This window comes from Cavia porcellus, unplaced genomic scaffold (genome assembly GCF_034190915.1).
Source record: "Cavia porcellus strain 051 isolate PalLab524CR breed Dunkin Hartley unplaced genomic scaffold, mCavPor4.1 scaffold_26, whole genome shotgun sequence".
Lineage (NCBI taxonomy): Eukaryota > Metazoa > Chordata > Mammalia > Rodentia > Caviidae > Cavia > Cavia porcellus.
The window spans coordinates 10,018,267-10,040,778 of NW_026947509.1; the positions used below are offsets into that span (position 1 = coordinate 10,018,267).

Genomic DNA, 22,512 nt, shown 5'->3' on the forward strand with positions numbered 1-22,512 from the left:
TAGCCCTTGGACAAAATACCGATACCGAGTCCTGATGAGCACACGCAACGGAGGCACTAACAGCAGTGCTTGGGGAGAAGTCACCACGAGGCCCTCGCGACCCCTTGGGGTGCAGCCGCCAGAGGTACACGTGCTGGGACCCCGAGAGGCCCAGGTAAGTGCTGCCTGCTGTCTCCCCCGGTGTGTTTGGCATTTACCCTGGACCCACTCGGTGTGGAACAGAGCCATCTACTGACAAAACAAATGTATTTGTTGTTTCAGGCATTCACTGCCGAAGCCCAGTTTTGGCCTTTGGCCCAAACTCTTGAATTCAATGTCGGTTTTTCATTTCTCCCTGTACCCTCTTAATTAGATTGTTGAGACGCTTCCATTTGCCTCGCACACCTGAAATACTTTGAATGCCACAATGGGATGCTTAGCTTAACCACCACGTCAGGTTTAAATAGATCAGCAAATGAGAAGAGATGGGAAAATGCCGAGGAATGGATTAGCATATCAGCAAAAGTTCCAAGATTACCGACATCCCGGTATCTTTTAAGAATCAAAGAATTGAAAGGATGGTTAAGAAACAACAAAGCAGTGTGTGGGACGACTAGGAAGTGCTCAGTCATCCCCCTGGCTCTTCTGGGAGTGAGCTCTGGAGGACTGCGTAACTACCATTGTTTTGGCTGGCAGACAAACTTCATTCAAGGGAAATTAGTGTAACCAAACAGGAGGGAGTTTTGTAGCTTTGAAGCCTCTTTTGTGTAAATACACACATGCTTCCGTGGATTCAGTCTTGTACCACTGCCAAAAGCACTGGTACGGTAGCTTGCTCACTGGAGCACAAAACAAAGGGCATTTGCATACAGCAAAGTTCATCTGTTGGAATGATTGCTTGGATCTGTTTGTTGTTCTCTCTCTTGCACAAAAGGCAACCACTAGATCATGCTAAACAGTGAAGAAATTTAACCTACAAGCTAAGGGTAGGTGACGAAGTATTTATTAGTTGCAACCTGAAACTAGGTGAAGCCACACACCTTTTTGATATAAATATCAAAAGTAAATGGAAATATGTCAGTAACACACCAGTGGAAATTCATTTTAAGTATATGATGTGCAATGTTTATTATATGAACTGGGCAATCCTAAGACTTGATTTTCAGTCAAAGGAAAAACAAAAGCAAAACAAGACATGCACACAGAAAAAACTGAAACAATTTTACAGTTATCATTCCAGAAATGACTTTCCCTTCCCATCCTGGGGGAATTTGCAGAGCTTTGGTAACAGCACTAATCGATAGAATGAGACAAACATCATCTCTTCATGAAGCAAAGCTACATAATGGTCATTGCTTTGGATTCTTTCTAACATGAACTTTTTCACCTGGCATTGCTGATGGCAGTGTATCTCAAAAAGAAGAAATATTTTCCAAAGAATAATAGTTCCTTACCCAATTCTATTTGATTCACCATCTATAAACAATGATCAAAACTACTTGCAACAAACTGCTTGAATTTTTCTTCATTTTTTCTCTCCCTTGAATTTTGAATCTCAACCAGGAATGACACTGGGTTGTTTGTCCGCTTGCCAGAGGAGTTTGAATTAGCTTGGTGGGGAACCAAGTCTCACACAGTTTGAGTTTTGCTCATGAACTCTTTTCCTAAATCCATATCATCAAGATTTCTACCCACTTTCTCTTCCAGTAGATTATTTCTGCTTTAGTATTTAGATCTTTGATCCATTTTGACTTTAGTGGATGGTGATAGACATGGGTCTCGTGTTAATCTTAAGCATTTGAAAAGCCAGTTTTTCCAGCACTATTTACTAAAGAGGTTGTCTTTCTTCCAGGGAACAATGTTTGGCCTCTTTGTCAAAGATAAGACATCTGAGTATGTTTGGAGTTGCATCTTCTAATCTATTCCACTGATTCTCAGGTCTGTTTTTTGCCAGTACCATGCTGATTTTATCACAGTAGCTCTATAGTATAATTTCAGGTTCAGGATTGTAATGCTTCCTGCCTCTCCTTTGTTGCCCAGAATAGCTTTTGCTACGCTAGGATTCTTTTGGTTCCAAATGAATTTTAGGAATGTTTTCTCTAGTTCTGTGAGCTATGTTAATGGTATTTTGATTGGAATTGCATTAAATCTCTGTAACAATTTTGGGAGTATAACAATATCCACTATGTTGGTACTTCCTTTCTATGGGCAAGGTATGTCTTTCCATTTTATGAAATCCTGTTCCATTTCCTTTTTCAGAGTACTGTAATTTTCAATGTATAAATCTTTTACTTCTTTTGTTAACTTGATTCCTAAGTATTTCGTTTGGATGCTATTGTGAAGGGTATGGTTTCCCTAATTTATTTCTCAATGGATTTATTGTTCGTGTACAGGAGTGTTATTGGTTTTTTAGTGCTGATTTTGCATCTAATTATGCTACTGAATTTGGTTATTAAATCTCTGAGTCTTTTGGTGGACTTTTTGGGTATTCTAGGTAGAGAACCATGACAACTGTGAATAATGATAGTTTAACCTCTTTTCCTATTTTCATTGCTTTTATCTCTCTTTCTCTCTCTCTCTCTCTCTCTCTCTCTCATCTAATTTGTCTAGCTAATGTTTGTAGCACTATATTGATTAGAAGTGGTGACAGTGGAATCCTTATCTTGTATCTGATTTTAGAGTGAAAACTTTCATTGTTTTCAATATAGAATGATGATGGCTGTTGGTTTGTCATAGATGGCAATTACCACGTTGAGTTAAAGATCATCCATTTTGATTTTTCTGTAGGGATTTTATCATGAATGAGTGTTGGACTTTGTCAAAAGCTTTTTCTGCATCTATTAAGATGATCATGTGATTTTTGTCTTTGTCTCTGTTGATATGGTGTATTACATTTATTGATTGACATATGTTGAACCATCCCTGCATTCCTGGGATGAATCCTGCTAGGTTATTGTGTATTAAATTCTTGATGAATTGTTGCATTTTGTTTGCTACTATCTTATTGAGGATTTTTTTTTTTTTTGCATCTATGCTCATTAGAGAGTTTGGCCTCTAATAATAAAAGGAAGAATTCTTTTTATTGGATGGGTCTTTCTCTGGTTTTGGTATCGGGCAATACTTGCCTCCAGGAATGAGTTAGGAAATATTGCTTCCCTTTCAATTTCATTGAAGAGTTTGAGGAGTATTGGCATTAAATCTTCTCTAAATTTCTTATAGAATTCAGTAGTGAGTCCATCAGGACCTGGGCTTTTCTTTGGTAAGTTTTGTATTACATTTTCAATCACATTAATTGATAATGGGTTATTCAGAATTTTTATATCTTCTTGATTCAGCTTTAGTAATTCATACATATCTAGAAATATGTCTATTTCTTTTATGTTTTCCATCCTATCAGAGTAAAGATTTTCAAAGTAGGTAATGATCTTCTGAATTTCCAGAGGTCCTGTAGTGATTTCACCCTTTTCTTTCCTCAATGCATGAATTTGAGTCTTTTCTTTCTTTTTTGATAAGATTAGCTAAGAGCTTATAAATTTTATTTATTCTTTCAAAGAACCAACTCCTTGATCTGTTAATTCTCTGTATTATTTTCTTAGTCTCAATTGTATTACTTTATGCTCTACTCTATAATTTCCTCCTTTGTATGGGCTTTGGGTTATTTATGATTAAATAAACAGCATTAGTTTATTTATGATCATTCTGTTTTCCTTATGTGACAATTCATTGCTATATATTTTCTTCTTAGGACTGCTTTCATTGATTCCACAAGTTCCAGTACGTTGTGTCTGCATTTTTGGTAAATCATAGATATTGTTTAATTTCTTCTTTAATTTCATCTGTGACCCATTGGTTTTTCAGGAGTGTTATTTAATTAACATACATTTGTGGAGTTTTTGTGATTTCTTTTGTCATTAATTTCCAGTTTCATTGCCCTATGGTTAGAGAATATGCATGGGATAATTTCAATTCTTTTGCATTTACTTAAGCAATAGGCTAACTTATGGTCTACTTTAGAGAACATCCCTTGTGCAGCTGAGAAGAGTGTGTATTCTGATGTTGCAAGAAGCACTCTGTAGACGTCGACTAGGGCCATTAGTTCACAGTTTTGGTTCAGTTCTGATATTCTTTGCTAATGTTTTGTAACAGTTGATCTCTCTCTTCATGACAATGGTGTATTAAGGTCTCCTGTTATGATTATGTTATTACTTATTTGACTTTTTATGTCTATTAATGATTATATATTTGGGTGCTCTATATTTGGTGCATGCATATTTGTGATTGTTATCTCTTCCTCTTGAAGTTTTCCCCTAACAGGTATGCAGTGCCAGACTTTATCTCTTTTGAGCATTCTTGATTTGAAGTTCACATTATCTGCAAACAGAATAACTATCCCTGCTTTTTTTTTTTTTTTTTGGAGGGGTGTTCCTGTTGCATGGAGTATTGTTTTCCATCCTTTGACTTTCCATATATGAATTTCTTTTTGAATTAACCATGTTTCTAATATACAGCATATTGTTGGATCTTTGTTTCTTGATTCATTCTGCCAGTCTGTTTCTTTTGATTGGTGAGCTGAGGCCATTTACACTAATAGTTATAGCAGGTATGTATTGACTTATCTTTGTCATGTTACTTTCCCGCCTTTGGTTCCCTGAGTTTTTCCTGTTTAATTCCTTTCCCTCTCTGGGGGTTTCTTTTTGTTGTTGTTCTTGGAATTGTGTTCATTTTTATCTCTGTCTAGAATATCTTTCAGTACTCTCTGTAGTGTTGGTTTGGAGGTCTTCAGTTGTTCTTTTTCTTGGAAATATTTTACTTCTCCACTAATTTTGAAAGAGTTTGTAGGGTACATTTATCTGGGTTAGAATTTCTTTTCTCTCAATACTTGAAATACTTGACTCCTAGCTCTTCTTAATTTGAGAGTTTGTCTTGAGAAGTCTGCCATGATTCTGATGGTCTTTCCATGATAGGTGATCTGTTTGTTTTGTCTAACAGATTTTGATATTCTGTTCTTGTACTGAATTTATGGGATCTTAATTATTAAAATGTCTGGGTGTAGATTTATTTTGGTCATGGTTAATTGGATTTCTGTATGCCTCACTTATCTGTATATAAGATTCTGTTCTCATGTTTGGAACAGTTTTCTGTTATTACTTGTGCAAATAGTCTTTTTATGTCATTTGTGATGACTCCTGCTTTTACATTCACACCTATCAATCTTACATTGTTTTTCTTTGCATGGCCTTGCAGCTGTTAAATTCTTATTTCTTGATCCCTTGTTATTTTTAAGAGATCTTTCCTTTTTCAATCACTAGAAGAGAATAGCTGTCTTTAGTGCATAAACTTAAAAGTCATGGAATTGCAACAGTGTAGTATTGGCACAAAATAGACAAATGGCCAGAGGGACAGTTTCAAGAGTTTCGATACACTGCATACACAAGTGTAGATGGCCACACCACTGTCCATAGAAGTGGCACTTTATTTCACTGGGAAGGTATATCTTCCCTTAACAGTGACACTGGGCTCACTATATTGAATCATGTTGTAATGAAATTCCAATAAGCAATGCCAAAATTTATAGTGTTAGAAAATAAAAACCCAGGAAAATACAAAAGAGGACTTTATATAATCTGAATGTAGAGAAACCCTTTCTAAAGAAAAAGAGAAACTCAATAGCTTGAAAAGAATAATTCTGCGCTGGATAGTAATTCAGTTGTTTTTTGCCAAGCACACAAATCTCCCCCAGTGTTAAAATCCAAAATCTAGATTAAGAAAATATATTGTGTTAGATATCATAAGCAAATAGATAATTTTCCTCATAAAAGAGGTGATAATTTATAATAAAAGATAACAATGCAAACATAATTTAAATAAGACTACATAGAAGTAGTAATACTTAGAGTTATGCCTCACAAAATGTCTGAGAATTGCAAATTAATTAAAGAAAGAAGTGAAACTGGCAGAAACTGAAATTAGTAATATGAAGCATTTGTGAAGACACAGATCATGGACACTTTGATAAAGTAGGTTCCTGTAACTTTCTCAGGCTGTAACTTATCAATAATAATTTAAATAAAGCTAATATTTACCATTAAGCAATCCTTCATAATATAACCAATATAAGACAAATACAATGATACGTATTGCATACATTTGCAAACACCATTTTTAGCAATAAAATTAGGTCAATAATAAATAACTGAATATTTTGTTTCTATCATGAAAAGAAAGTTACACGACAGCAGCAAAGGAGAAAATGTAGGGAATGACCTTTTCTTTTGTAAAATATTAAAGGAAGCTAGACCTTTGGTGTGTGTGCTTGTGTGAGCGTACAATGGGTGTTCAAGAGCCCACTCCAAGTTGTTAAGCTCTCCCCCTCTGCGGGTGGGCAGGGGCGTAAAGCTGCCACCACCCTGTCCCTCTGTGCTAGGCTTGTGCTCTGGGTCTAAAAACACAGACACGTTATTTGGCTGGCCTCAAACTTGCAGTGACTCTCCTGCCTCAGCCTCCTGAGTGCTGGGATTACAGGTGTGCACCACCACACCAAGCAACAGAAGTTATTATTCTGTATGGAGTTTTTCCAGAGTATCATTAGGAGGGATCTCTGTAGAGAGTCAAATATTTATGGGCCCTCTTTCCTTCCTTTGTGACATATGACTTCAATCAACTAAGTCATCTTAGAATTAACACTCTTATGTCTAGATATAAGGGCAAGGGTTGTTCATTCGTATTTCCCTGGGCATTAAGGCCCAGAGATGTTGAATGTTTTCCTCAAGGTAACAAAACTGGCCTAGTATGAATTAAACATTACAAAACCATGCTTATTCCATTCTCAATTCATTACATCAATTTTCACAAATGCTGCTATGTGTTAAGTCTTTACATAGAATTTAATAGAGTTATGGAAGGAAGGGAGGAAGAGAGGAAGGGAGGAGAGAGGGAGGGAGGGAGGGAGGAAGATACGGATAATATTTATGTATGCTACTCTTTTCAGGTCCGAGGTCAGTCAGCTAACCTGCACATCTTTGTCACTTGGAAGGTGGCATGATTATGGAAAGTTGTTTTCAGGGACTAGAAAGACCTGGCAAAAACTGGTGGCTCCTTAAATACCTAACTCATTTTCTATCCATTGTCTTTTTTTTTTTTTTTTTTTTTTTTTTTCTTTTCTGACAATACCTAAAAGCTAGACAAAGATGGGCTGAGGATTTAGCTCAGTGGCATAAACACCCGTCTGGCAAGTGCAAGGTCATGAGTTCAATTCCAGGTAGCCCACCAAAAAAAAAAAAAAAAAATTGAAAGAAAAAAGCTAGAAAAGAAATAGAAATCTAAATAACTAAGATTAAATAAATCACTTTGATAGGCAATAAACATTTTATTTCCAGTGGGAAATTAATTCTAATTTAAATTTTTGACATAAAATTTTTGTTTTTGAAGATACATATGTTGCTTACACATGCCAACAATGTGCTTTTTGGTCTGTTTTGAGGAAATCAACAATATTTTAGAACGCTTTGTAGGTACAACAGTAAGTTAAACTGGTGAAAAGCTTTTATCTCATCTGTTTAGACCACGCTATAGTAACTATGGTCTTTAGCATAAAACAAAAGAATCTGATATTGTGCTAAGTTAACTGGCTCCTTCAAAACCTTGCACACGTTTATTTTTCATAAGGGCTGCAGGGTATTTTCAAAATCAAATCAGACACCATTCCTGAGAGTCTGTTGCACTGGTGACAGTGTCTCCACGTTGTTCAAAACCTCATTCCACACAACCCTTCTGAAACTTTTCAATAGAAATGGATTCTTTTTGCTTTCTAATTTGGGGCTGCCCAAAAGATACATTTTTCTAAGTTTATAACTTTTTAGAAAGTGAGAAAAGTAGCTAATTTCTGAAAGTAAACACTGATCATAGAGCAGAACGGCTCTTTTAGATCTTCGACTATCTGTCTCCAGAGCTGGTACACAAAATCTCTTAATCTCTTCTGGTAGATATCTTATTCAGGTTTTATCTTATGAATGCACTTTCTCAGCCTGGATACCAAGTTCCAAGTCAATTCACTGTGAGCTCAGCTCCTAACACAGTCTGTCTCCTAAGGTTTCATTCTTTCAAGTGTTGCCAAACTCTGACCTGAATTCTCAATATTCTCATCTGGGAGGTGAGGGAGTTGTGAATTTCTCAAATCAGTCACAGATAGAGTGTCATAGACTCACTCTGCGTTTGTGATCTAAGCACTAGGAAGTCCCCCAAGTTTGACCTTGACTCTTGACTCATTTTTCAACAGCACACAGGGTTTTGTACCTTCAAAAACAAACAGAACTGTGTCAGCTTCACAGCATTTGCTGGCTCCAGATATCTCGGACTGTTTCTGCAGACAAGTTAGGCCCCTAGGCTCCTAAGAAACACATGTGACATGTCACTTCATGCCCAGCCTCTGTCCCTAGACTCACAAAGATGCTTTTTAGATTGACAATGATTTCCAAATATGCAACTCAATTTGAATAGATGTTTGCCCATTGCTAATTATAAATTGCCTAGTAATTTATTAAGCAACTATCCAAGTCTTATGTATCATTTATCATGTATGTATCATTTTATCACAAATTATCAACCTGAATATTCTTATAAAGATCTTAGGTAAGGCTCTATTTGAGAGTAATGTTTTGTCTAGAATATAAGGTAGGAAATTTTGGTCAGCCCCTCCCTATTTTACTTATTTTATTATTCCTTTCTAATAAAAATGAATATATAAAAATATAAATAGAAATGATTAAGAGCCACTCAGATAGGGGCTGGGATACAGCTCAGAGGTGCAGTGCCTGCCTGGCAAGCATAAGGTCCTGAGTTTGATTCCCAGTAACCACTGAAAAAAGAAAAAAGGAGCCAATCAGATGAGCCATTTGATTACCATCTCTGAAATAAATGTTTTATTTTTCAGTGAGAATCTATGATTCAAATTAAAAGTTTAACCTGCTCCATCAAAAAAAAAAAAAAAAAAGCCCTTCCCTTCTGATTTTGATTTTTTTAAACAATTCTGTGTGTATGGATGGCAAGGTATCACTCTGTTGAAATCTGTCTTTTACTATTTCAAAATAACTGTGTACTAAGCAAAAAAATAAGTAAATAAATCTAAGGAGCCATGAGTAAGATTATTGACTGAGTCACACCTCTGTGTGTGTGACAATGAACAACAGGTCATTAGGCTTCAAGTCTGTTTGGGAAGCGATCTCTAGACCAAGCACCACATATTATTTAAGGAGCGATGTAAGACAGGAGAACAGAGGCAGGGGCAGCTTATAGACAAGTGCTTTACAGTTTGCACATGTTTTTAAGACATATTTTCCTCCGAAAAAGCAGGAGCATGTTACCACTGTGCTGTTGCAAACTTTAGCCAGAAGAGAAAAGAGACTTCAACATGATTCTGTTCCAGTCAAGCTCATAGATTGGGAAAACAAGACTCTTTTTTAAAAGCATCCTGTATGCGTCTCATGACCAAAAATAGGATTTGCTAAGCACTGATCTACTTGCTAAATTATATACAAGAAGATTCAGGAACATAACTGTGCATCATTGGAAAGTGCAAATCATGGTTTCTCTTCTCCACCCTTCAAGAAAGTGGCTTATTTAGTTGCACACTACGGTGCCAAGCAAGGGGTTCCCACGTTCCGTGTAATTGAGCTATAAACCAGAGGATGCCCAAGCCTTGCTGCTGCCTGCCGAGTTGCATGTGGATGTGTGAACTCTCTCCACCATTCACCCTGCATCTTTCAGGATGCCCGCTGTGGTGAGGAATCATAAAGGTGTGTATTAGGCTGACAGTCCTGGAAAGTAGTAAGATGTAAAGCCAAGCCCAGGAAACCGTCTCGTGTCGTACCTCTAATTGATCCCAAACCTTTCATTACTGTCTAATGCGAGGAAGGCGTGTGGAGGCATTTAGCAAATGACTTTCCCGAAGTCAGAAAAATTCCAGGCCTTAGGAGCTGCAGGGCTCTGTTTTCTGTACTGCCACCCTGGTTCTAAGATTATTCCTCATTTCAGGTCACGTGGCAGCCCCCACTTGTGCGGAATGGTGACATCCTGAGCTATGAGATCCGCATGCCTGACCCATGCATCACAATCACCAATGTGTCCTCCTCGGAAGTGTCCAGTCACACCGTCACTCACCTGATTCCTTTCACCAATTATTCTGTCACCATCGTTGCCTGCTCAGGGGGTAACGGCTACCTAGGCGGATGCACAGAGAGTTTGCCTACGTTGGTGACCACGCACCCCACTGCACCCCAGGGTGCCAGTCCCTTGTCAGTGATTCCACTAAGTGAGTCCTATGTCGGAATTTCGTGGCAGCCACCGTCTAAGCCCAATGGACCTAATTTGAGGTAAGAAAAACACACTGTGCTTCTGAATTCTGCTATCCTGTCTTACAAAAAGATAGCAAGAAGGTGCTTACTGTCTCATTCGAACGCAGAATTCCAGTCATTTTGCATTCTGTTTATGCCAACTCACTTGGAACCCTAACTTCAACAAGGCAGAAATGGCATCATAATATTGAAAAGAACTAAAAACCTTCCAAGGGGTTCTCCTAAGTACTCATTTCATAATCCTCTTGATTTCTGAAGTCTATTTTTAGTCTGTTAGCAACCCTGATGCCTGTTCTGTGTGATACAGTTGTACAAACATGTCTCAGGATTCTAAAGCTAACACTGCAACGCTTTGACACATTGTTATTATCTGGAAACTTGCAAAGAATGTGGTCAATGATACAGATAAGATGAAAGAAAGGAGTTGGATTCTAAATGGCTTTGTAGGGACCAGCGCTTGGTACCCAGCCAAGAATGCAGAGTTGATAATTTTATCGTTTGTCGATGTCCGCTCCCGGCCGGCAGGAAGGACACACGACACAGTCTGGTAGTGGACAACCTTTTCTTTTTATTTTCCTTCTCCGTACAGCCTGCCCTGGGTTCTCCCAGCTGAAGCCTCCTTTGGTCCGCTCTCCGCGGCTCCTCTTGTGCTTCAGTCTGCCCCGAAGCCTCTATCGGTCCGCTCTCTGCGGCTCCTTCTGGGCTTCTACTTCCGGGCTTCTATCTGGCTTCTTCTTCCGCCCAGGGGTGGCACCGGTATATATACGGGTACAGTGTCCAATCATGTTAAAGTAAGCAAGGCAAGCTGATTGGCTAACATCATCAGTTGCCAGGCAGACTATATTGTTGAGCGGGTTGTTTACGCGGTAAGCAGGAAACTAACATATTCGATGGGAGGGGTAATCTACCTCAGGCCTCACTCTTTACTACAGGCCTCACGTCCGCCAAGTGAGGCGACCGGGCTCGGGGCTGCGGCTCCCAACATCTCCCCCTTTTTTATTTTTTATGAATGTGCGCATCGTAGCCCTTCCTGGACTGGGTGCAGAGGCTTATGCCCTATGCGTAGGCCCACCGTAGGTCCTTGGCTTAGACCCTGGTCGGCCGTCCCATGGTCTGCCAAGGCCCTGAGGCCCTCGTCCTTTTTCTAGGGCCAGGCACAAACTGGACGGAACCTGGATGCACACAAGCTTGCACTCATTTCCTCTCCGTAAAGAAATCCCCTCGGAGAGAAATTTAGACCTGGGCAGCATCTAACAGTCCAGCGGCTTACGTGCAGGATGGGGTAGGGCCTGGCTTAGGTCGAGTCATGCTGGGGAGGCACGCTCTTACCCGTCATTGACTCATCTACCCTGCTATATCATAATTTTTTAGAGGAGGAGTGTGGGAAGCTCACCGTCCCTAGACTCGGTCGTAGGCTAGGCGAGCGAGCCATGCATATGCCTGAGGATCTTCTTGTCCATTTCGGGCTACCGCTATTTCTATTCATCTTGTTGGTTGGTCTGTGATGGATCTCCAGTAGGGCAGGTCTGATCTTCAGTCGAGGGCTTTGTTGCCCGTGTCAGTCTCTCCGGTATCCACAGTGGTTCTCGTCCCGGTTCCTGTGGGAAAACACAAACCGCGCCTCGGTTCCAGCTGATTACCGGATCCGGGCCCATCCATTGTCCTGTCAGGACATCTTTCCACTTCACCCACCCTTTATGGTTGGGGGAAGGGTTGCAGTGCTCCACAGCTGGGGAGCGATTATCATTATTTAAATTTAAAAAATTGTGTGTGAATAGTGCCATGGATAATCGTGCCTTTGGGGCCAGGCCTTGGCCTACTCCCCCTTTTTGTTTTTGTAAAATTTCTTTGAGGCTTCTATGAGCCCTCTCAATGATTCCTTGACCTTGGGGATTGTATGGGATACCATGTTTTAATTGAACCTCCATCATTTTGCAGAACTCATTGAAGGCTTTGCCTATATAGGCTGGTCCATTATCAGTTTTTAATATTTTTGGTTTGCCCCATGCGGCCCAAGCTGCCAGGCAATGATTGATCACATTAGACACTTTTTCACCTGTTTCTGCTGTTGCAACTATGACGCGAGAACAGGTGTCTGTGGAAACATGAACATATTTAAGAGTCCCAAACTCCTGTATATGTGTGATGTCCATCTGCCAAACATCACCAGGGATCAAACCTCGAGGGTTTACTCCCATCGGTATGGCAGGTTTGTATGTGGCACAGGAGTCACATAGTCGCACGATATCTCGTGCATCTGCTCTAGAAACATGGAAATGGTTTGCTAGTGTCCTGGCATTAACATGAAATTTATCATGGAAGGCACGGGCTCGCTCGATTGGTGTTAGTAAGGTAAAAATCCATAACGGGCGAGTGGCAGTGTCAGCAGCCGCATTCCCCTGTGCCATAGGCCCTGGCAGGGATGTATGTGCTCTTATGTGGGTGGTGAAGACCTTATGGTGTCTGTTCTGAAGCAATGTCTGGATAGACAGGAACAGTCCAGCCACTGTGGAAGTGGATCTAATTAAACCGGCAGTCTCAAGCACTTGCATAGCATTGACCACATACCTAGAATCGGAGACAATGTTAATGGCCTCTGAGAACCGTTCAAGAATCATTTTAACGATCTGTAGTTCCACCACCTGAGGCTGATCTGGTTCAAATTGTATGGTAACCGGGGGCTTGCCTAGGATCACATAGGCGCCTATCCCCGTCTTGGAGCCATCTGTGTATATTGTAGTTGCTGGGACTAATGGCTCAGAGGCAGTAACCTTTGGAAAAATTATAGGGTGCTGAGTGACAAATGACAAGATGAACACCCATATAAGTCTGGAGGCGACACTGAGGTCCACACCTGCTGACCCAGGGGTGGCCCTTGTTGAAGGCTGCCACCCTGAGCTGTCCTGTCTCTGGGGCGGGGGCCCGTCTGTGAAGGGGGCCCCCTCTGGCCGTTTTTTGGCTCTCTAGCATCTTGTCCACAAATACGGTTGCCCTGAGCATCAAAGACCGACCTACACTCCTCAGCTTTGTGTGATCCCTTCTTGCATCGCCCACAAACATATGGTTCTTCATTCCTAGGGCGAGGCCTAGCATCTGCATTGTTTGGGCAGTGACGTTTAATGTGTCCTGGCTCCCCGCAGGCAAAACACCCTTTAGCCTTACATTCCCCTTCTAACCCGCGAGGTCCCCTCTGCTGTACAGCCGCGGCCAGGAGAGCAGCCACTCCCGAGTTGGAGAGCGGCCCCCCTATCTCTCTGCATATCCTAATCCAGGCATTGAGGTCCTTGTTCTTATGAGGAGCTATCGCTGCCTTGCACTCCTTTGTACATTGCTCAAAAATCAGCTGTCTTACCAGCGGTTGAGCCACTCCCGGATCAGAAAATATCTTATCGGCAGCATCTTGCATTCGGGCCACAAAGTCAACAAATGGCTCTGTGGTACCCTGAATTATTTTTGAAAGACACAAGGAGGCTGTTCCGGCACCACTTATCTGCTTCCAGGCGCGGAGTCCTATGGCATTGATTTGCTCATAGACAGCGCCGGGGAACTGGGTCTGGTCATCAGCGTGCCGACCTTCTCCCATAAGCATTTTCTTGTTCCACCCCCGGTTTCCTCGATTGGCGTTTTTCTCAGCCTGCTCGGCAGAGAACTCTGTATACCAGGCTCGCCAATCCAGGTAACTGCCCGAGGGCAGACAGGCCTTTGCCAGCTGAATCCAGTCCGCGGGGGTGAGGGGCCCAGAAGACAGATTCTCCAGCATGGCAATGGTGTAAGGCGCAGTCGGCCCAAAGGTTGTAACTGCATTTTTAAGTTCTCTAATCTGCTTTATCTCAAAAGGCTCCCATACATTGCGTCCCTGGCCCATAGCTACTTGTACAGGAAATATCTCGTAGGGGCCACTATCTATCCCAGGTGGATGTACCTCATGAGACAAGCGTCCCCCCTGCCAAAGCCGCCTGTAAAAATACCGACCTGCCGGCGGCGGAGCATAAGACAGCGGCCGTGATTGGGCGGAAAATGGGGGCCCGTGCATCACTTCCTGTTCTGGCGAAGAGGAAGGGAGCTCCCGGGCGGCCGCCCCGCGGCGAGGGATCGCCTCCGGAAACGGCCCCCAAGGTGGGGCGGAAGGCTTCGCCTCCCTCTCGCGCCGGGGAGCGCTCAGGAGCTCTCTACTCCTCCGCAGACCAGGTTGAGCAGAGCGCAATTCGCGGGGCAACGCTGGAAAAGAACCCTGCGACTCCTTATTGAGCGATTTAGGCTCCTGACAGCTGGTCTCTTTGGCCTCCTTGCCATTCAACTTTCCCTCGTCCTCGGAGTCAGACGACTCCGAGGCTAGAGCCCCGTCCTCCTCCTTAGCATCCTTGTTCCCCTTGACAGACCCCTCTCGGGAGCTCCCTGACTGGGCCTGCTCAGATACCCTGCATACTTTTGTAAGCTCTTGAGAGCTTTCTCCACAACCACCCTCGCTCTTAGTGCCGCTACCTAGCATGTTTCCCATTTTTTAATATGTTACTCACCGCGTGAGGCCCAAGGAATCCGCCACTTACGCGTGAGCCTGAGGGGAGTCTAAAAGCCCTGTAGGTGCGCGCCACCCAGAGCCCAGGCTTATCCCCAACTCACCTGTCTCGCAGCTCTGTACTGGAGCGTTGTCCACTTCCACGTCGCGGGGGTGATCAGTCCCCGGGCGGGCCTCCAAATGTCGATGTCCGCTCCCGGCCGGCAGGAAGGACACACGACACAGTCTGGTAGTGGACAACCTTTTCTTTTTATTTTCCTTCTCCGTACAGCCTGCCCTGGGTTCTCCCAGCTGAAGCCTCCTTTGGTCCGCTCTCCGCGGCTCCTCTTGTGCTTCAGTCTGCCCCGAAGCCTCTATCGGTCCGCTCTCTGCGGCTCCTTCTGGGCTTCTACTTCCGGGCTTCTATCTGGCTTCTTCTTCCGCCCAGGGGTGGCACCGGTATATATACGGGTACAGTGTCCAATCATGTTAAAGTAAGCAAGGCAAGCTGATTGGCTAACATCATCAGTTGCCAGGCAGACTATATTGTTGAGCGGGTTGTTTACGCGGTAAGCAGGAAACTAACATATTCGATGGGAGGGGTAATCTACCTCAGGCCTCACTCTTTACTACAGGCCTCACGTCCGCCAAGTGAGGCGACCGGGCTCGGGGCTGCGGCTCCCAACAATCGTTGTTTATAAACTATGGATGGTAGATGTCATTGGAAATCATTAACTCAGGAAGCTTTTTTATATTTCTTCTTTGTGTAAAATAGGTTTGGCAAATGGAATAGGAGAAATCTAAAATGTTAGCATTCTCACTGGTAATCAGAAAATGTGAAACTTGCTGATCCTTTGTAGTTAATTGAATATATGGCAGTTGAGATAGGAAAATAATTTTTTTTCTGGGAAAACTTCATTCCTGTAAAGTTAAGATGTTATTATTTACATTTGTGTATGTGACACACACACACACACACACACACACACACGCACACGCACACGCACACACACCATGCCACAAACAACCTGAATTTCGGTAATAACATTAGTCAAGATAATCCTGATGTTCCTGCTTGTCTTTTGCTTTAGATATGAGCTTGTGAGACGCAAAATCCAGCAACCACTTGCATCAAATCCCCCAGAAGATTTAAATCTGTGGCACAATATTTATTCAGGAACTCAGTGGTTTTATGAAGATAAGGGTCTTAGCAGGTGAGATTACAAAAACTATAAAAACAAATGCTGGCATTTAGTTTGGGGCATGTGGAATAGTTCAAAGCACCTGAGTGTCTTCATTGTGTGTGTTATCAGTTATGCCATGGAATAGGCTTGGCTATTATCTATGGCATTAATCATCGGGCTGCAAAGCTCAAGATGTTTAATGTTTGCCATCTTAACTGCACACTGAAAAGAACCCTTTGAAGTCACACGTGTAGGCATTTGAGCCTTCACCTCCTGCCTGAGTCACAGCTCTAGCTAGACCTGAAACTTAATAGAGGAATTTGGAAATGTTGAACATATACAAAACATTGAAATTACTGGGCACTTGTAAAATACTTGCTGTTTCTGGGAAGTAATAGGTATAAATCATTGATTCATTCCACACCAAAAGCAAAGCAAAACAAAAAAAAAAGTCATTTAGTTAACAGGATCGAGTCTTGAAAGAACTCTGTTTAGTGTTCAAAGAAGTCAAGAAATGGGCCGATGACCAGTGTTGAGAACTACCTGGGAGAGGTGGGTCTGGATCCCGTCGCATAGCGGGCTACCAACTAACTGCTTTTGTAACTGCAGGGAAGTCACTGCTCCGAGCTTCACTTTGGTATTTTTGTCCCTCGATTTTTATTTTTTTAGATAAAGCCTTGCTGTGTAATTGAGGCTAGCTTTGAACCTGCTATGTAGCCCAGGAACAAATCTAAGATTTAAGGAAAATAGTAAACAGTTCCACACAAATTAAAACTGAATCCAACATACCTAGGACAGCTGCTCCTGGAAGGGACGAATACCCTTCTAAGAATATGTTGTGAACAGGATATTTTAACTAGTCTTGCTGTGCTAATTGTCAAAGGATTTTTTTTTCTTGCTAAGGCTGGAAAAGATTTTTGGCTCTTATGCACATGATTGCTACATCCCTTATAAATCATTGTAAATTATAGTGCTATAAGTAAAAAAATATAAATATATGATATATGTGATATATATGTATATTTCTAATACATGTGTGTTTGTGTGTGTGTGTGTGTGTGTGTGTGTGTGTGTGTGTGTGTTTGGCATTCAGAATAAATGCTGGAGTCTTCATACTGGGAGAAGGATTGTTTAAGTCTTTTACCTTTCCTAGGTCCAAAAATGCTCGGGGTCCCTTTCACTCAAGCAAGGTGTCTCACAAACCAGGAGAAACTGGATGAGTCCACTGGGGACACTGTGGTTTTCTGTTTAAAAGAATCGATCTTGTTAGGCAAGATGCTTGCATGGCTCCGTGCTACAGCAGGGAGCTGTTGGGGTGCATCCTGGGGGCTAGGCCTCATCCCTTGGTGCAGCTCCTTTGTGGTCCCTCTCCCACCCCTTCCTGCCTGCAGGGGGCTTAGTCCCTGCCCCCCCCCCGCCCCATCTCTGGAAAATCAGAATCCAGGATTCTACAGTGTCGTGTTTGGAATTATGTAGTGTTTACTTGTAATCTTCCATGTCCTTGATACTCTGTATTCTGTACTGTAAATCATCTCTAGAGTATTATAGCACTGAATACCATGTAAATGCTGTGTAAATAGCAATTTGAAGATTTAGGGCTCAAGGATATGTAAGGGGACAGTATTTGTCATACTGACTTACCTGACTGACTGACTGACTGTACTTCACTTTTAATTCCAATACTTTTAGAAGGAATTTGTCATTTCCTGTTCTTTCCAGTTTCTAACATTCTCTATTTACTTGTTAACTTACACCTTTATAAATTAAGGTAGCATTGATGGATTTCTTGCTGTATTAGTTTTTTTTATCAGCATAGCTGTATTTAGAATCAGCTTTCAAATGACAGTTCTCTTGATAGAAAATGTAAGATTAACACAAGACTCACTGAGCATCCTTAATAAATATATTTGTGAGAGTTAAAAAAAAAACCAAAGCAAATTTCCTTATTTAACTGCTGTATTTTGGTCAGGTACATGTTTATAATATACAGAAAAACACCGATTTTATCCAAAATAGTGCTATGTCCCAGATTTCCGATCATTCTAGGACTATTTTTCTTTTTATGTCCACCTCTGGAGTACTGAGCCAATTATCCAGATAATTTAGTTCCTGCCTTTTACTCTCAGCTCGCCTTGCACGGGGTGGTTTTTGTCTGAACTGCACAGCTGGCGGCCTCCTTGTTGAATTCTGCTCTCTGCTTAGATGTGGACTCGGGGTAACTACGGGTTTATCCTACTTGTCAGCTTCTAACTTTTCTTCCTCCATAATTCTGTGCAAAGTGGCCAAGTTATGGTTGTTGAGGGAACCATAACTTTGGATGTGCTGACATTTTCATCACTTGGAAAATCTGGCAAACGTGCCGTTATCGTCTGAGGCTGTGGACGTGAGCTGGGCAGGTTTAACAGGAGGGCGGTGAACCCCTTCATGTCGAGAATCAATCTCCCCTTAGAATTTGCAGCGCCCAGCACTGCCCTGGCTCCTGATGAGCTGATAAAACTGCAGGAAGCTCGAAATAGTGCATCTGCTTCTCTTGCTCTGTCTTTAAAGAAGAGAAGATGATGTACGAGAAATGGTAGAAATTTTTTCGATTGCAGGGAATAAACTGGCTTGTACCTTATCATAACTTGGCCCGTCATTAGGTTTCTGTAGGGAGACATTGTATCCCTTCTTCTTTTCATTATTTACAGATTCCTGGGTGTATTTATTTTGCAATGACAGTTTGAATACAGACCTTCATGGGACTCCTCAGGAATCTTCTAATTTCACTGTCTGTTATAAATAAAATACAGGGTTAAGCAGTACCACAAAAATAAATGAAAACATTCACAATATATTTCATCTTATTTTCAAACAACAGTTAAACTTGTTTTTGAGATTGAAGCACTTAAATAGATGATAAACCTAAGTTCAAATCTTATTGGCATGAGTCCTGCTGTATTTTTTAAACACACCAGCATGGAATGCTTCAGAAGTTAAAAGACAGTGACGTTTCTACAGGAGGAGAGATTCAAGGGAATGTAGCTTTTATTCTGGTCCTTTGTAATGAGAGTAAATGTGCACAGGGGGCGGGCTCTGTTTTGTTAAAACAGAAAGATAGGCACAGTCCCATGGCAGCCTCTGTGCTCTGACAGCTCCAGCTGGAGCCATGACCAGTGGACAGCCAGCCTCCCTCAGGGCTTCTGAGAGGAGGCTCATCCAGATCGTTTTCTCCTTCATCTCAAACTGTGAAGAAAACTTGGGCCTGGTGATGGAAGCTGATGCCCTTCCCTCTCCCATGCTGTCTCATAGCAATGCACTCAACTGGAAATGAGCCAAAATGTGCCTATTTCACGTGCAAATTAAAGAGGCAGAGTTGCAACCTGTGCACCAGGATTCGCATCCAAGCTCTCAACTTTGTTCGTGCTGTCCTAAGCCCTGCCCAGCACATCTTACCTCTCAGACAGTGAGTCTGAGTCTAGAAGGCTGCACATTGTCACAGAAGATTTGTCCTCTTGGTTTTTTTCTTTCAAGCATATCTTCCTTTATGTTTCTTCATCGGATCGTTGGCTAGGTAAAGCCAAGACAGAAGTGGTCATAGAAGGATTTGAGGTGCAGTGTTCTGGTAGTGTGAGTGCGGAGAGCTCCAGAAACTCGCACCATCTGAAAAGTATCGTACTGTGAAATCCTCCCATGTGATCAACATTGCTGCTCAAGCCAGCATCTTTAGAATCAATAAGTGATTCAGTCACCGTGCACCTATCGTTAGAGACAGTTTTAATCACTGCAGAGGGTGGTGATGGATGCAGGACTGCATTTTACTGGTTTGCCTATTTCTGTGTCTACACAGTGATGCAAGAAGTGGGGAGCAGGTTTCCCAGGCCCTTGTTTATGTGACTGTCCTCAAAGTACTTTGGGTGGTGGCCAATGGGAGGAATAGTAAGTGGAAAGAAGCAGCAATGAACACACCTGGGTTTTCAGAAGCACAACTCGTATCTGTGACACTATTGACACATGAATTCCGTTAGGACACCAATAAAGTTGATACATTTTTAATTCTGATCAAAATAACATGAGGCATCCTGCAGTGGCTCTAGGGGATTTTCTTGGTCCCCCAAACACACCAGCAGCCCCTCTTGAGACCTGACCTTCACACATTTCAGCCTGGAATGACATCTTTCAGTGGACGAGTATCGTCACTGAACAAAATGCCACCCATCTCCTAACTCTGCCCCAATGTCACTTCCTGTATGAAGACTTCCCTGAACAGGAGAGATCACTCCAGGCTCTGTCTGAGGTGTGTTCAAAGGAAAAAGGAACAAATGAATAAAATTTTCGATCATCTTTTCTAACAACATATTTCTACAAATCTTGATACACTCTATGAGACACAAAGCTTTTTACATGAGAGATCCAGTTTGTTATGGTTGTTATTTGGCACATTGTTAATAGTCAGTAAATATCCTTTGAATGAACAAATGAATGAATGAAGTTGTATCATGCATGAAAGAACAGTACAATCTGTGTGCAGTACACTTTATTCAAAGAAGTATTTTGGTAAGTTTTGCCAGGAATCAGTTTTCTACCGAACAGATTTGTGCCTCACTAATTTTCTAAGTTATGTACGACTAGAAATTTTTGAGAATGACAGCATTAGGGACTATGAAACATATGTTCGCTGATTTATAAAATGGTGTGTTCTGTAAATAGATTAAAAACTGCATCATCCAGATGGAATTTAGTTTTCTAATTTGAATAATAGCAACTGAACCTGAAGTGAATATTCTCATGTAAGTACCATAGTTTTGTCCATAGCAGAAGTAAAGTTTACCTTTTGCTATGAGGAAGAAGGTTGGAAGCCTGTTCCAATTATAATAATGCAACACTCCTAAACAGGACTTCAGACAATTGATCAGATTGACAGCAATATACACTAATGTGATTATTTGTTTACACTGCAGATTTAAAAGCTGTTTCCTACAGGATTTGAAAGAGTGGATTCTTCAGTAGTTGAATACATGTCTAGAAAACATGATTAGCATTCAGGAAAAAGTTAATTTATAAAAAAAATCCTATTTCCAGATAAAATTGGGGCATGACAGCTTGAAAAGGCACCAGGTATCTTTCTAGCATTTCTGGGTACTGGGGCATGACAGTATGAAAAGGGAAAGAGAGAGAGAGAGAGAGAGACAGAGACAGAGACAGAGACAGAGACAGAGACAGAGAGACAGAGAGACAGAGAGACAGAGAGAGAGGAGGAGAAGGAGGAAAACACAGAAGAGAAGCAAGGAGTTGGAGAGAGAAGAGAGAAAGAGAAGAAGACAATGAACATCTGAGAGGAGACGGCCAAGGAGTTAAATAGAAGATGAAACCATAGCACTTATTTCAGGGAAATGAATGAACAGGACACCTCCAGCAGCCACTGAGACTTTGACCGATAGCTACAAGAGCAAAGCAGAAGCCTTAAATACAGCTGAACCAAGCCCTAAAAAGCTGTCTTGGCGCCGCGTGGGGAGCAGACTTCTACCTGGGTGACAGCAGGTGTGCCAAGAATCCTCCCTGTGCAGTTATTGCTTGCACCCCTGTAAACAGCACCACCCCTTTGCATCATCATGGTGCAGGTGGGGCCCATCGAGGCTCATACCCTGGTTTGCCTATTTGAGGCTCATACTGTGCCCAACCTTGGAGGCAAGGGAGGGCAAGGATCTGTGACCTCATGATGGGTCCATATTAGGAGCTGATGGTCTATAGCCAGTGTCCCCGCTCGGTGGCCACATGTTGCTCAGAGTGCTAAAGTGAGTGTCCCCATGTGAGTCTCTGTCTAACCATCACAGATTTGGTCTATAGAAAACACTTTCCTCCATAGGAAGCGTTAAGCTAAGCAAACGGAGCCTGCCTGGCTTTTGCCTGAGTTAAAAGGGTGTGAGGTAGGACTTGTACAGTCCCCCTTCTGTCATTCCTGACTCCTCAGTTCTACTTCTGCAGAGTCACCTCAGCGTCCCCTGCAGTGACTCCAGTGAACCCTGACCACCCACAGCTCACTAGGCGAAGCTCTCAGCAGGAGAATTCTGTACACATTGGTCACAGTTACGAGTTCGTTTGGGACTTTATCTGCCTGCCATTGAGGTTGTGGAGAAGAAGCTCAGGTGGAGGAAGAAAATGGCGGCAAAAGGTTCTGACTGAAAATAATGGATGCGTCTCCCAGAAGAAGCACACACGACCCTGCAGGTCCCACTCAGATAGAAAGGTGGCAGGTTGCCAGGTTCACGACGGAGCCTTGAACTGAGCCGTGATCCTCCCACTTCTGGAAACCAGAAGAGAGTGAAAACTGTGAACCGCATTTGTTTTATACATTTTATTTGCTTAGCATTCCTAACATAATATTTTTGCAACACTTTAATGGAGGCTGGAGATGTACAAAACTAATGACATGTTATGCATGAGGAGGAAAAAGAAAGTAATGTACTTTCTAGGAGGAAAAGGAAATTAAGCACTTTATGAAAGGGAAAAAGAAAACCCCATACTTTGT

General features: G+C 42.0%; 2 protein-coding genes across 5 annotated transcripts in view; one reads left to right on the forward strand and one right to left on the reverse strand.

Moving 5' to 3' along the window:
* Positions 1 to 22,512, forward strand: part of Ush2a (usherin) — a 658,323-nt gene that overhangs the window by 438,121 nt on the left and 197,690 nt on the right. For 3 of the 4 annotated variants that reach the window (XM_063236705.1, XM_063236707.1, XM_003474238.3), the window contains 3 exons: positions 1 to 154; positions 10,009 to 10,346; positions 15,915 to 16,037. The exon at positions 1 to 154 is cut by the window's left edge and continues 475 nt beyond it. In XM_063236705.1, coding sequence (XP_063092775.1) covers positions 1 to 154; positions 10,009 to 10,346; positions 15,915 to 16,037 — 615 coding nt within the window. The remainder of the gene's footprint in view (positions 155 to 10,008; positions 10,347 to 15,914; positions 16,038 to 22,512) is intronic. The other variant, XM_063236706.1, reaches the window with a different exon arrangement.
* LOC134473184 (endogenous retrovirus group K member 113 Gag polyprotein-like) lies at positions 10,877 to 15,418 on the reverse strand. Its single transcript, XM_063236704.1, has 2 exons — positions 11,722 to 15,418; positions 10,877 to 11,059 (listed from the first exon to the last, which is right to left on the reverse strand). Exon 1 carries the CDS (start codon positions 14,824 to 14,826, stop codon positions 13,111 to 13,113), a length of 1,716 nt encoding a protein of 571 aa, XP_063092774.1. The 5' UTR covers positions 14,827 to 15,418; the 3' UTR covers positions 10,877 to 11,059; positions 11,722 to 13,110.